The following is a 12,813-nucleotide window of genomic DNA, read 5'->3' on the forward strand; positions in this document are numbered from 1 at the left end:
TATTATTCAATTAATTGAGTAATACTTTTGCAGTAATCTTATAATCAAATAAATGTATACGTTCAATATTAGAATTTTTTTTATAATTTCATCTTTATTTTTATTATCTAAATATATAATAAAAAATTCATCCGTGCATCACATTGGGTAATTGGACAATTATTTGCTCTAATTCAAGCAAGGAAAACATCAAAAAAACATAATCGATCCAACCAATTTCATCAATTGCGCTATATAATATTCGATGTTATAATTTATATAATTGTATACTGATCCAAATATTCTTAAAATATTATAACAAATCCAATCCGTGCATCGCACGGGCAAAAATACTAGTTTAAATAAATATTTGAAAGTATATCAATGCAAGATTATATATGAGAAGTTTATACATGGGTAATTGAATGTCGAATTTTTTTATTTAAATATCTAACTCAAAGTATATGAATCTAAGATAATATAGAAAATTCATTATAATTATTACTAAAATAAATGTTTACAACCTTGTAAAATCGATAGTTTAAAAATGATAGTCTAAATAATTTTTTTTTCATGGTATTAGTATAGTAGATATAGATATAATATAGTAGATATGATGCCACTGGACCACAAGGTCCTTGGCTCTCTATTAATAATATTATTAAATAATTCATCTGAACCACCCATTTGATTAAATAATTTGATCGCCATTTTTTCTATTTATTTTAGGCTTAACTATCTTTGGCTCTTATCAGAGACGGAGCTGCCCTGGGGGCAATGGAGGCAGCTGCCCCCACTCACCCCACCCCCCCACCCCATATATAGCCCTTGTATGTATATATGTATATATAGTACATGTTTTATATATAAGTATAGGAAAACAAATGAAAATAACAAATTGAGTAGTATGCTCAAATGGTAAGCGCGCATTTATCTTTTGAAATGGGAGAGGGTTCGAATCCCCCAATTGTTTCTCCATATCTTTTTTAATATAACATATACGGAGTAATAGTATAACTTTTTCCTTACTTTCTTTTTTTTTTAATTATATATATAACTTTTTTAAAAATAAATAATAAGATGTATAATTTATAATGTTTTTTCTATTTGAATTATTTTATCAAATTAATTCTGTTTCATATATTGTTATGAATATTTTTATAAAGTTTTGATGCGTTTTATTTTTCGCCTATATCTAATAATATTTATGACTATATTAAAAATTAAAAATGAGATGTGTAATTTATAATGTGTTTTTCATTTGAATTATTTTATCAAATTAATTATGTTTCGTATATTGCTTTTTTTTTTTTTGAGAACATGTTTCATATATTGTTATGAATATTTTTATAAGGTTTTGATGTGTTTTATTTTTCGCCTATATGTAATACGAGTAATATTTATGACTATATTAAAATTAATAATGAGATGTGTACTTTATAATGTATTTTCTATTTGAATTATTTTATCAAATTAATTATATATTATATATTGTTATGAATATTTTTATAAAGTTTGATGTGTTGCATTTTTCGTATATATCCAACAATATTTATTACTATATTCAAGTGTTTCATTTTTTGAACTATCTTTCGCCCCACTGAAAATAATTCCTGGCTCCGTCCCAGGCTCTTATTAGTATAGTAGATATAGATATAATATACTAGATATTTGCGAGTAAAGAGTAAAATTCGAGGCTAATAAAAAACAATGGAAACTGAGGTTAGCGTACTTATACAGTGGCTACTGAGTTAACGCGCACTATAAATGCCGTGAGATTACATTTTCGTTCCCCGATTCATCTGAGTTTCTCAATAGTCAATACCTCAGCGGGTTAGGGTTTACGACCCTGAGCTTCCTTCTGGATAAAAAAAAAACTCAGGTAAACTCAGAGCTCAGCATTCTCTTCCTTAACCGGCAATTCAATTATGTGAGATTCCTTTTTTTTTTGTTGCATTTAATATGCTATTGTCTTCGGAACCTTCCTCAGATCCATAGATCGTAAGGTATGTAATGTACATGTGAATCGGTAGATTGTGCTTATTTTGAGAATTGTCTTAGGGTTTTGTTTGACTGATGATAGTACAGTTTGACTGGTTCGGATGATGATGTTTGTTCGGATCTGTGAATTTTGTAGCGCCGAGTAGTGGGTTATTCTTATTCTGTTATGTCCAATTGAATGTTGATATTTATAATTGTTCTTAGTCTGATCTATGAAGTGAAATATTGTACGAAGTGCCCGAATATGCCACTGGGGAGTACACATAATTGATTATAAATTTTTTATAAGAGTGCATGATGATTTCAGGATTTTTGCTGATGAATTGTAATATCTGCCTTGATTTCTTATAGGGGGCAACAATGGCATCTAAGCTTCAGCAAGTTTCAGCAAAGGCTTGTGAATTAACAAAGTTTGTTGCCAAGAATGGTTCGACTTACTACAAGCAGGCATTGGAGCAGAACAAACAGTATATTGTTGAGCCTCCGACTGTGGAGAAGTGCACTGAGTTATCTAAGCAGCTGTTTTTCACTCGCCTTGCTAGGTTATTCTTTGCATCTAAATTGCTGAATGTTTGTGTTCTATTAGCTGATATAGGTTTAACTTGTAAGTTGGAAAATAACATCATTGCTTTGATTCAGACATGCATATCCAAACATTACATAAACTTGTTTGATGTCTGTTTTATTCATAGTTTTTCCTGTCAACCACTTCACCTGCTTAATTCTTGTTTTTTTTAGTATTTTACACTTGAGGATCAATATCTTATCAACAGTTTTTATCTTCATGTACATGCTGAACTCTATAATGTGTTAATATGCATAAGCTTTCAACTTCCTTTTCTGCCTTCAAGAATTACTTTCCTACTGTTATGGGTACTTTTAGAAAAGTACAAATTTTATTCTAAAAATTCATATTAAATGAAGGTATATGATTTAACTCATTCAGTAAAATGCATTGTTACTTCAATCATATAACTAACACGCCACAATACTTGCTATTTTAGTAGTTTTCTACCAACGGATGCTTTCTTAAACTTTTTCCCTTGATATTGTTGGTGGGACTCTTATTTGCTTCTCAAGTATCTAACTGCTTGATTTAATTGATAGAGCTTGGGGTTTAGAATGACCTTAGTTTTCATGTGTGACTGAAACAAAACCATACTTGTGGGCCATGCAAAGTAAATAAGATAACCACCATCTTGGATATGGAAAAATCAGAAACACAATTATAGATGAAGTAACAGAAAATTTTGTTGCCATATAACCATTTTGTGTTGTGAAGTTGAACAAAGAATATGTTTAAATAATCAATCAGTGGTAACACCATTAATCCAGTATATTTCTTTTATGATAGGTAGAAATTATCTTGCTCATATTTTAGTCACCTCATGACTGTTTTTGACTACATTCCAGTACATCCCATGAAATTTTGCCTATTACTTTCATTTATTGGGCCCTTTAGAAGAACAACTGCATGTGTTCAAGTGTCTGAAATTGTTGGTCTTTTGTGGGGAGTGGTGGACATGATGCCTTAGCTTTTGCATTTTCAGAGTACTTAAATTGAATTGTTATGGCCGCTCTATTGAGGATTGATAATATAGTAGTCTACTATATCTATATGCACTTGCTATAATGATGATAAGTTGCTAAGCTTTTTATATATTATGTGCAGCATTCCTGGGCGGAATGAAGCATTTTGGAAGGAGCTGGATTATGTGAAGAACATGTGGAAGAACAGGCAGGAGTTGAAAGTTGAACATGCCGGTATTGCAGCTTTATTTGGGCTCGAGTGCTTTGCATGGTTTTGTGCTGGAGAGATTGTAGGAAGAGGTTTTACATTCACTGGTTACTATCCTTGAAAAAGAACAGTTGATCATACATTATTTAGCCAAGTTGATGATAACTATAAGCTTCCTGTGTTTATTAAGATGATCTGAGTGAGAGCTGACACTCCTACATCAAGATTGTTTCCCAGAAAAAAGCTTTAGAAGCTGACAATTCAGTGCTTAACTTTGATTGCTACAATAATACAGCTATTCTTGTGTTCAACTTTGTGTCCAGATGGTATTTTCTGTATTAAAAACTTTTGATTCAAGTGAAAGAAGATTCTTAATTGTTCTCTTCTTTCCTTCCTCAAATGCTGTAAAAAGAAAAATATGAAAATGAAAATAAAAAAACAATATTATTATTATCATCACTATACATTCAATGGAGGAATGAAGAAGGGTGGCAGGTTCAATGATATAGAATCACATTTAAGGAATACCATTGGCTGTCAGTTCTAGATTGGTATGGACATATATGTCAACCATTTACAAGAATGCTAGAACTAGGTTACATACCCCTTTGTTTTTTTTTTTTTTTTTAAAACCAAAACAACCTCAACTTATATTAAATTATCAAAAAGAACCGAAATAGACAGATACCAAATCCCAAAGACAGAGACAGACTGAGAACCAGTGGCTTGTGCTTAAGACAGATCCCAAATAACCAGTGGCTTGTGCTTAAGACAGATCCCAAATCCCAAAGACAGAGACAGACAGATCCCAAGTGCTTAAGACAGATCCCAAATAACCAGTGGCTTGTGCTTAAGACAGATCCCAAATCCCAAAGACAGAGACAGACAGATCCCAAATCTCAAAGACAGAGACAGACTGTCCCAAAGACAGATCCCAAAGACAGAGACAGACTGTCCCAAAGACAGAGACAGATCCCAAGCTTAAGACAGATCCCAAATCCCAAAGACAGAGACAAATCCCACAGACTGTCCCAAAGACAGAGACAAATCCCAAGCTTAAGACAGATCCCAAATCCCAAAGACAGAGACAAATCCCAAAGACAGAGACAGACTGAGAACGCTTAAGACATATCCCAAATCCCAAAGACAGAGACAAATCCCAAAGACAGAGACAGACTGAGAACCAGTGGCAGCTTAAGACAGATCCCAAATCCCAAAGACAGAGACAAATCCCAAAGACAGACAGACTGAGAACCAGTGGCCTGTGCTTAAGACAGATCCCAAATCCCAAAGACAAGACAAACTGACAGCTTAAGACAGATCCCAAATCCCAAAGACAAGACAAACTGACAGCTTAAGACAGATCCCAAATCCCAAAGACAGAGACAAATCCCAAAGACAGACAGACAGATCCCAAATCCCAAAGACAAGACAAACTGACAGCTTAAGACAGAGACAAATCCCAAAGACAGACAGACTGATTACCAGTGGCCTGTGCTTAAGACAGATCCCAAATCCCAAAGACAAGACAAACTGAGAGCCAGTGGTCTGTGCAAGCACTTGAGCTACATGATTCACTGACCTCTTGACACAGCTTTAAAACCCACAGTATTAGCATGAATAGCAGCATCTATATTGCACTTCAACATACCAAAAGGTGACAGACTCCATGAAGCAGTTGGAATCTAAGTACTGGACGTGGAAATAGGGTGCGAATAGGCCTGTTGCCATGAAATAACGTAAGACTAGCCAACCTTTTCATCGCATCAAGCTCCAATAATCTAGCATTCCACACAATATCATGGCGAGTTGACTAGAAAACCCATGCGAGAATCCATAATCATGGCCACGTTAGGATCCGCCGCTCGAAGAACCCTCTGCACAAAATCCACAAAAGGCCCTCCATCAAACAAAGCAAACCCACTCCAAAAACTGAGCTACAATGGAACACTCACTAAAAATATGGGAGATAGTCTCAGGAGCTGATGAACACAAAGGACAACCGCCACTTACTACCACTCCCTTGGTACATAACACCTCACGAACAGGTAAAATATTCCGAATACAGCGCCATAAAAAATTTATGCACCTTAGAGGGGATTTTAATGCTCCATAGTTTATTCCACTCCACAAAGCCAAAGCCAAAATCGTGCTGCAAAATGTTACGCGTCAATAGCTTGTAGCCCTGCCGAACTGTGTAGAGGCCCCTTAGGTCACCTCTCCAATACCTTGCATCGCTGTGAGAAGGCGAAACAGGAGTGCTAGTTATTCTGGGAAGATCTTGTTCATAAAAAATATCTCGAAGGAAGTCCAAATCCCATTTTCCCTCATTGTCCAAAAGATTAGGAACATGTGCATGCATCTCGAAGTTCATGAAAGTAATCAGTTCTCACATATGGATCATCACCAACTCGTCGAACAACCCCCTCTCTAAGAACATCTTGCCTATCAATAATACTACGCCATATGTAGCTAGAATTATTGCCAATATTAGCCTCAAGAAAGGTATTATGTGGATAGTATTTAGCTTTCAGGAGTCTACTTTTTGAAGATATAATTAACCACGCTTTTTGCTCAACATTTTTTTTTGAAAACCAACCAAAAGAACTTCATTAAAGCAAATGTGTAATACAAGCAGGAATAGACGAAAACCAACTAGTAGGACCAGGTTGCGAATCCGCAGCTCTAGCTAAGGCATGAGCACACACATTCACTGATCTAGGAACAAACTTAAACGACACTGATTCAAAGTGTCGACCTAATTCTTTGCAATCACCAATAACACATCCGGCCTATGACCAATCAGACCCAGAACCATTTAAGAAACAACAAACAGTTTGACAATCCGAGTAGAGCTTGATTTTAGTAAAACCTCTTCCTTTGACCCACAAGAGATCCTCTTTCACCGCAAGTGCTTCCGCTAAATGAACATCATTCATGCATCCAAGAGTACCATTCCGAGCCGCCACAAAAAGGCCATTTGGATTCAAAACAACGTAGCCATAATAGGCACACTCCGGGTTCGAGAAAACAGCGGCATCTACAAAAACCTTTACTGCATCCGCATTCTCCGCGTCATCAACCTGCCAAGCATGTGACGGAGAGTCCGCCGATAGAGGAACATTCCCCAAACTCTGCCAGGCCTCAATATTACGATGGATCTCATTCACCACATTCGATAGCTACCAGGGCTTGCCATTCCACACAGCCTCGTTTCTTGCTCGCCATATACTCCACCATACCGCTACAACTTGTAACTTAGTTGCGGCATCCCCCTTCGATAAAGTGTTACACATCCATGTAATGCAGTCATCACTTCCCCAAAAACATTACTGGTCAGCAGGATGGTTTGCCAAATAGGAACGACAGCTACGCAATCCTTCATCAAATGATCAAGAGTCTCAGGTTGATCTCTGCAAAGAGGACATAATACCTCAATAGCAACTTGACGGGCAACCAGGACAGTTAGCACAGGGAGAATATTATGCATACTTCGCCATAAGAAGTTTCGGGCTGCTGGTGGAAGTTTTAAGCTCCAAATTGAGCCCCATGATATACTATCATTGCTGTCATTCACAGTGGACAAAGACCTATACCCATGTTTCACTGAACATACACCTCTCATATCACCCCTCCAACACCATTTATCATCAAAATGCATGCTCACAGGAATTTTAAGCATAAAACCAACATCATGTGGAGTAAACATATTATTTAACAGCTCCCTATTCCAATCATGAGAGGTAGGGTGGATAAGTTCACAAACTTTCATGTCCAGATTAAGATTAGGGACTGTAGTCTGAACATAAGGGTAGGTCTCATATAGGAGCCAAGCCTGCCTCCAAACGCATGTGTCCCGACCATTACCAATCCTCCGATAGGAACCCCTCCGTAGAACCTCTTGATCAGCTAGTATTGATCAACAACAGTAACTCGGGTTCGCACCAATCTTCGCATCAAGAAAGTCATCACGAAGATAGTATATATCTCGCCTTATATAGTCTAGCAGCCAAGGATGTAGGATTAGTCATGAGTCTCCATCATTGTTTAGCCAAGAGGGCTACATTAAACCTGCTTAGTACTTTAAAACCAAGGCTTCCTTTCTACTTCTGGGAGGACATCCTGTTCCAGGCCATCCGGCGAATACTACCACTTCCACCACCACTAGTGCTACACCAAAATTTGTTCATTACCCTTTCGATTCGCTCACAAAGCGTTACCAGGAGGTAATATATGCTCATGGAATATGTAGGTAAGGCTTGTGCAACACTTTTCAGGAGGACTTCCTTCCCGGCTCTTGAAAGAATCTTCTTATTCCAACCACTCAGCCAACCAATCAACTTTGATTCAATATAGGAGAACACGTCACGTTTGTTTCGTCCAATACCCATTGGCAGTCCCAAATAGCGCCCAATAGCAGCAGATTGGTTCACATTAAAAACTTCAGCCACAGTCGTACGCATAGAGTCCTCGGTATTCTGGCTAAAAACGATACACGACTTATTATAATTGACAATTTGGCTGGACATCTTTTCATAATCAACTAGACAATTGTTAATAGCTTTAACCTCTTGAACCGTAGCTTTGAAAAACAATAGGCTATCATCCGCAAAGAACAAGTGGGAGATACCAGGTGCACCTCTAGCTACAACACAAGGGGAAATCTCACGGTTCCGAGCAGCCTATGATAGTAGGAACGAGAGTCCTTCCGTATAGAGGATAAAAAGATAGGGTGAGAGAGGGTCACCTTGGTGAAAACCACATGACGGCACAATAATGTCAGACAGCTCACCATTCACCCCTACTTTATATCTAACAGTAGTGACGCAACACATGATCATATTAATCCAGCGGTGGTGAAAACCCATTCGATGCATAATGGTCTCTAAAAAAGACCATTCTATCTTGTCATATGCTTTAGCCATATCAAACTTCAGCGCACACCACCCATCATGCCCTTCTCTCTTGCGGTTCAAATAGTGGATCACCTTAGAAGCAACTAGAACATTGTCAGTGATCAACCGACCTGGCAAAAATGCACTTTGGGATACCTAAATCACTTGATCAAGGACCACTTTCAATCTGTTCGCCAACATCTTCGAAAAAATCTTGTAGAGAACGTTGCATAATGCAATTGGCCTGAGGTCCCCCCATAGTCACAAGGGTGGTTTTTTTTCGGAATAAGAGTTATATAGGCATCATTGAAACCCATAGGAAAGTAATCATTGTTCGCACATGAAATAATGAACTGAACTACATCATTACTAATCTCTCCCCAGAAATGTTGATAAAAAGCCGGACTGTATTCATCCGGGCCTGGTGATTTGTCTGGTGCCATTGAGAATAGGGCATTTTCCACTTCATCAATCTCAAATGGTTTCAAAAGTTGCGCATTATCCACACCTTGAACTGTAGGTATAAAGCCGTCCAATGAATCACCAAGAATAGACCCTTTTGCCGTAAACATATTTTGAAAATATTGCATGGCAAGTATGAGAATATCACTCCCTTCAACCCAACTGTTAGAATCATCCCTGGAGTTTTGCTATGCGATTTTTCCTCTTTCGGGCTGATGTATACTGGTGAAAAAATTTTGTGCCCTGTCACCTTGATGCAACTAGTGTTGTTTGGCTCTCTAGCGCCAGTATACATTCTGTTGATCGAGTAAGGATCGAATCTTAGCATCTAACTCCCTCATCCTCCCCAAAGCTGCTGCATCTCGTCTTCCTCTAAAGATATTTAATTGTGCTTACAAAGAATCAATTGCCTTCCCAATCCTCCATAAAAAATCACCACCCCACTTTTTAATGTCCAAACTACATTTCTCCAACCTTACTGGCAGCACATCATCCCACGACGAATTCCATGAACTAAGTACAATGTCCTTACAACCAGTATCTGTTAACCAAGCATTTTCAAACATGAACCTCCTACGACTTTGAGCAAATCTTGGGCCTTCCAATTCCACAGAGAGAGCCGAATGGTCAGAAGAAAGAACATCATGGTTGTATGCTATGGCATGAGGGAAGAGAGTACACCAATCGGCCTTGCAACTACCCTATCTAGTATTTCTTCAACCCAACTTTTTGTTCCTCTACCATGTTCCCAGATAAAGTTCTTACCCCTCATACCCAAGTCAAAGAGACCACATTCATCCAGAGCGAGAATAAAGCCTTCCATGAGAGTCGTAAGGTGTGGATGAAGTCCACGTTTTTCATGCGGAGATGCAAGATCGTTAAAATCCCTAATAACTAGCCAAGGTAGGTCCGACTTAATTTTTAGCATGCGTAACAAATCCCAACTCTGTTGCCTGCGATTCCTTTCAGGAAAACCATAAAAAAGGTCAATCTCCACGAATTAGAATTGGGTAGTGTAACTTAAACGTCTATACGATTTTTCGAAAAGCTTAAGAGATTTGCAGTGCCATTCTCTCTCTAAAACAGAACTTACCCTCCTCCCAGACCTCCACCATCCACAAAGAAGATACCTTCAAAGTTTAACTTAGCCTTCAGTCATTCTGCATGATTTTGCCGGACCTTCGTTTCCATTAAGAAAATAAAAAGCGGCTTGACCTTAGCATCTAAGGCCAATATTTCCCGAACTGTACGCGGATCGCCAAGCCCGCGACAGTTCCAACATAGGGAACTCATTGGGTCGGCCGGGACTAGGCCGAACCAACTCTAGCCAATGGAAGTTTTTAGAATCGAATCATCAACATCCAGACTACCATCCATGACATCCGTATTCCCTTCAATAACCTCCGCACGTTTGCGTTTCTGTTCACACACCGTAACAATACCCTCATAGCTGTCCATGCAGTCACGTCCAACAGAAGTATCTTGTATTTTGGAAAGAGCATGCTGACTGGTAAACTTACTATGTGAGGTTTCCGGAATAGAACCGTGAACCTGCATGGCAAACAAATCATTGGCGATATTCTGGGGATTGTTTCCATTATTGGCATCATCAACCCTAGCACCCATCGCAATCCACTAGCGGCGCTCCACCATAGTTTCCGGCGCCACCCACCTCTATTCGGCCACTAGGATATTGCGACGGTTACTGGCACGCAATTCAGGACCATAAGACTTCTCCTTATTCGCATTAACACCATGAGGTCTCTTCTGACAGAAGCGGTTACCATGCCCAAGTATACCGCAAATAAAACAGAACGTAGGTAGACGCTCGTACTTGAACTCCACCTTCGCCCAATCACCATCGTCTTTCTTAATCTTCATACCCTTTCTCAAAGGCTTTGCCACCTCTAGTTCAATCCGAACTCGAAAAAAAGACCCGCATGGATCCATCGAAGTTTCGATCGTCCATCTGTGTTACTCGGCCTACAAAGCCTCCAATAGCATTTAACACAGCTTTGGAACGCAGCCCGCAGGGAGCCCATGCACCTGAACCAAGAATTCTGCACAATCCAACACAACCAGCTCCGGATCAACATCTATGGTAATTCGTTAAAGAATGAGAAGGCTCTGTTCATAAGTCCATGGTCCGTCTTCAATGATTCGGGAGATGTCATTCTCATCAAAAAAGCGGAACAAGAATCGCCTAGGTTGTATCTCACGAACATTCAGACCAAATGCAGGACGCCAGAAGGATGCCATAGTATCACGAAGGAAGGCCAGTTTCACATGTTTATTTGTCACAAGCCGTCCGACCGCATAGAACTCCGGTTCCTCATCAGTAGCACGAACAAACACGTTATTGATCTGTTGAACATTGTCGTCATCCTCAAGATCGGCTAGGGTTAGGGTTGTCATGGCTGAATCGACCGTATTAGTTTCCATCGTACCACAAAGCAACGCACCACACGAACTAGCAACTCACAAAGAGAAGAGGGAAAAGCTCGCGAAAAGGCGAGAGGAAATTTTTTTTTTTTGTTGTAGAAATCAAATTTATAATCATTTAAATACTTTTGCTCCTTAACATATTTTTATTATTACTTATTTAGAGTAGTAGTAGTAAAGACCAAATTTTCCTTTAATTTTTTTTTTCTCAATTGAAAATTTACTAAAAACGCAGCGGAAGCATTTACTATCCAAAAAGAAATACAAGATTTAGAGCGTAGTAGTAGTAAAGACCAAATTTTCCTTAATAGTAGTGTTGTTGTTGTTTGTAACACCCCCATTTTTCAAGACCAAATTTTCCTTAATTTTTTTTCTCAATTGAAAATTTACTAAAAACGTAGCGGAAACATTTACTATCCAAAAAGAAATACAAGATTTAGAGTGTAGTAGTAGTAGTGTTGTTGTTTGTAACACCCCCATTTTTCAAGACCAAATTTTCCTTAATTATTTTTTTCTCAATTGAAAATTTACTAAAAACGTAGCGGAAGCATTAGAACCCGAAAGCTTTTCAAAACTTAATGAGGTATTACCGCCACACTTAGACAACCAACCAACCTAAGTGCTAAGGCTAAGCTACAAAAACAATCCCAAAAGAAGTTCAAGCCTACAAAAAGCTTAATACATAACTTCCCATCACACATTAGCATTTTAGACAACTTTTATCAAACCAACAATTCCATAATGGATCAATTTCTACCAATTTCACAAGAAAGAATGTTGGATCATAAACACATGCAAAATTTCTACACATTTTGCACTATAAGCATAAACATATATATATATATGTATATATATATATATATATATATATACATATATATATATATATATATATATATACATATATATATACATACATATATATATATACATATATATATACATACATATATATACATACATATATATATATATACATACATATATATATATAGATATATATATAGAAATAATTTCAGGTGCGACCGTGCTCTCCCGTGCGGTCACACACCACTCAATGTTACGAAATACACTACTCAATGTTAAGAAACACAGCACAATGAAATACAATGAAACACAACACAATGAAATACAATGAAACACACCACAATGTTAAGAAACACACCACAGTGCATATTTGTGTGGTGCGTTTCTTAACATTGAGTGGTGTATTTCGTAACATTGAGTGGTGTGAACCGCACGGCCGCACCTGATCATGACTATATATATATATATATATATATATATATATATATA

General features: G+C 37.7%; 2 protein-coding genes across 3 annotated transcripts; one reads left to right on the plus strand and one right to left on the minus strand.

Annotated features, from left to right (window-relative positions):
• Positions 1-1,742: 1,742 nt before the first annotated feature.
• On the plus strand, positions 1,743-4,099 carry LOC116019012. 2 transcript variants are annotated; one of them, XM_031259075.1, is made up of 3 exons: positions 1,743-1,861; positions 2,332-2,522; positions 3,653-4,099. In XM_031259075.1, exons 2-3 carry the CDS (start codon positions 2,341-2,343, stop codon positions 3,837-3,839), a joined length of 369 nt encoding a protein of 122 aa, XP_031114935.1. In that variant the 5' UTR covers positions 1,743-1,861; positions 2,332-2,340; the 3' UTR covers positions 3,840-4,099. The 2 variants fall into 2 exon arrangements, with proteins under 2 accessions (XP_031114935.1, XP_031114936.1); XM_031259076.1 differs by lacking the exon at positions 1,743-1,861 and adding an exon at positions 1,964-1,985.
• Positions 4,100-6,510: 2,411 nt separating this feature from the next.
• LOC116020217 lies at positions 6,511-9,185 on the minus strand. Its single transcript, XM_031260697.1, has 5 exons — positions 8,927-9,185; positions 8,466-8,744; positions 7,912-8,363; positions 7,011-7,517; positions 6,511-6,852 (listed from the first exon to the last, which is right to left on the minus strand). Exons 1-5 carry the CDS (start codon positions 9,183-9,185, stop codon positions 6,511-6,513), a joined length of 1,839 nt encoding a protein of 612 aa, XP_031116557.1.
• Between the last annotated feature and the right edge of the window lie 3,628 nt (positions 9,186-12,813).

This window comes from Ipomoea triloba, chromosome 5, assembly GCF_003576645.1.
Source record: "Ipomoea triloba cultivar NCNSP0323 chromosome 5, ASM357664v1".
Taxonomy (NCBI): domain Eukaryota; kingdom Viridiplantae; phylum Streptophyta; class Magnoliopsida; order Solanales; family Convolvulaceae; genus Ipomoea; species Ipomoea triloba.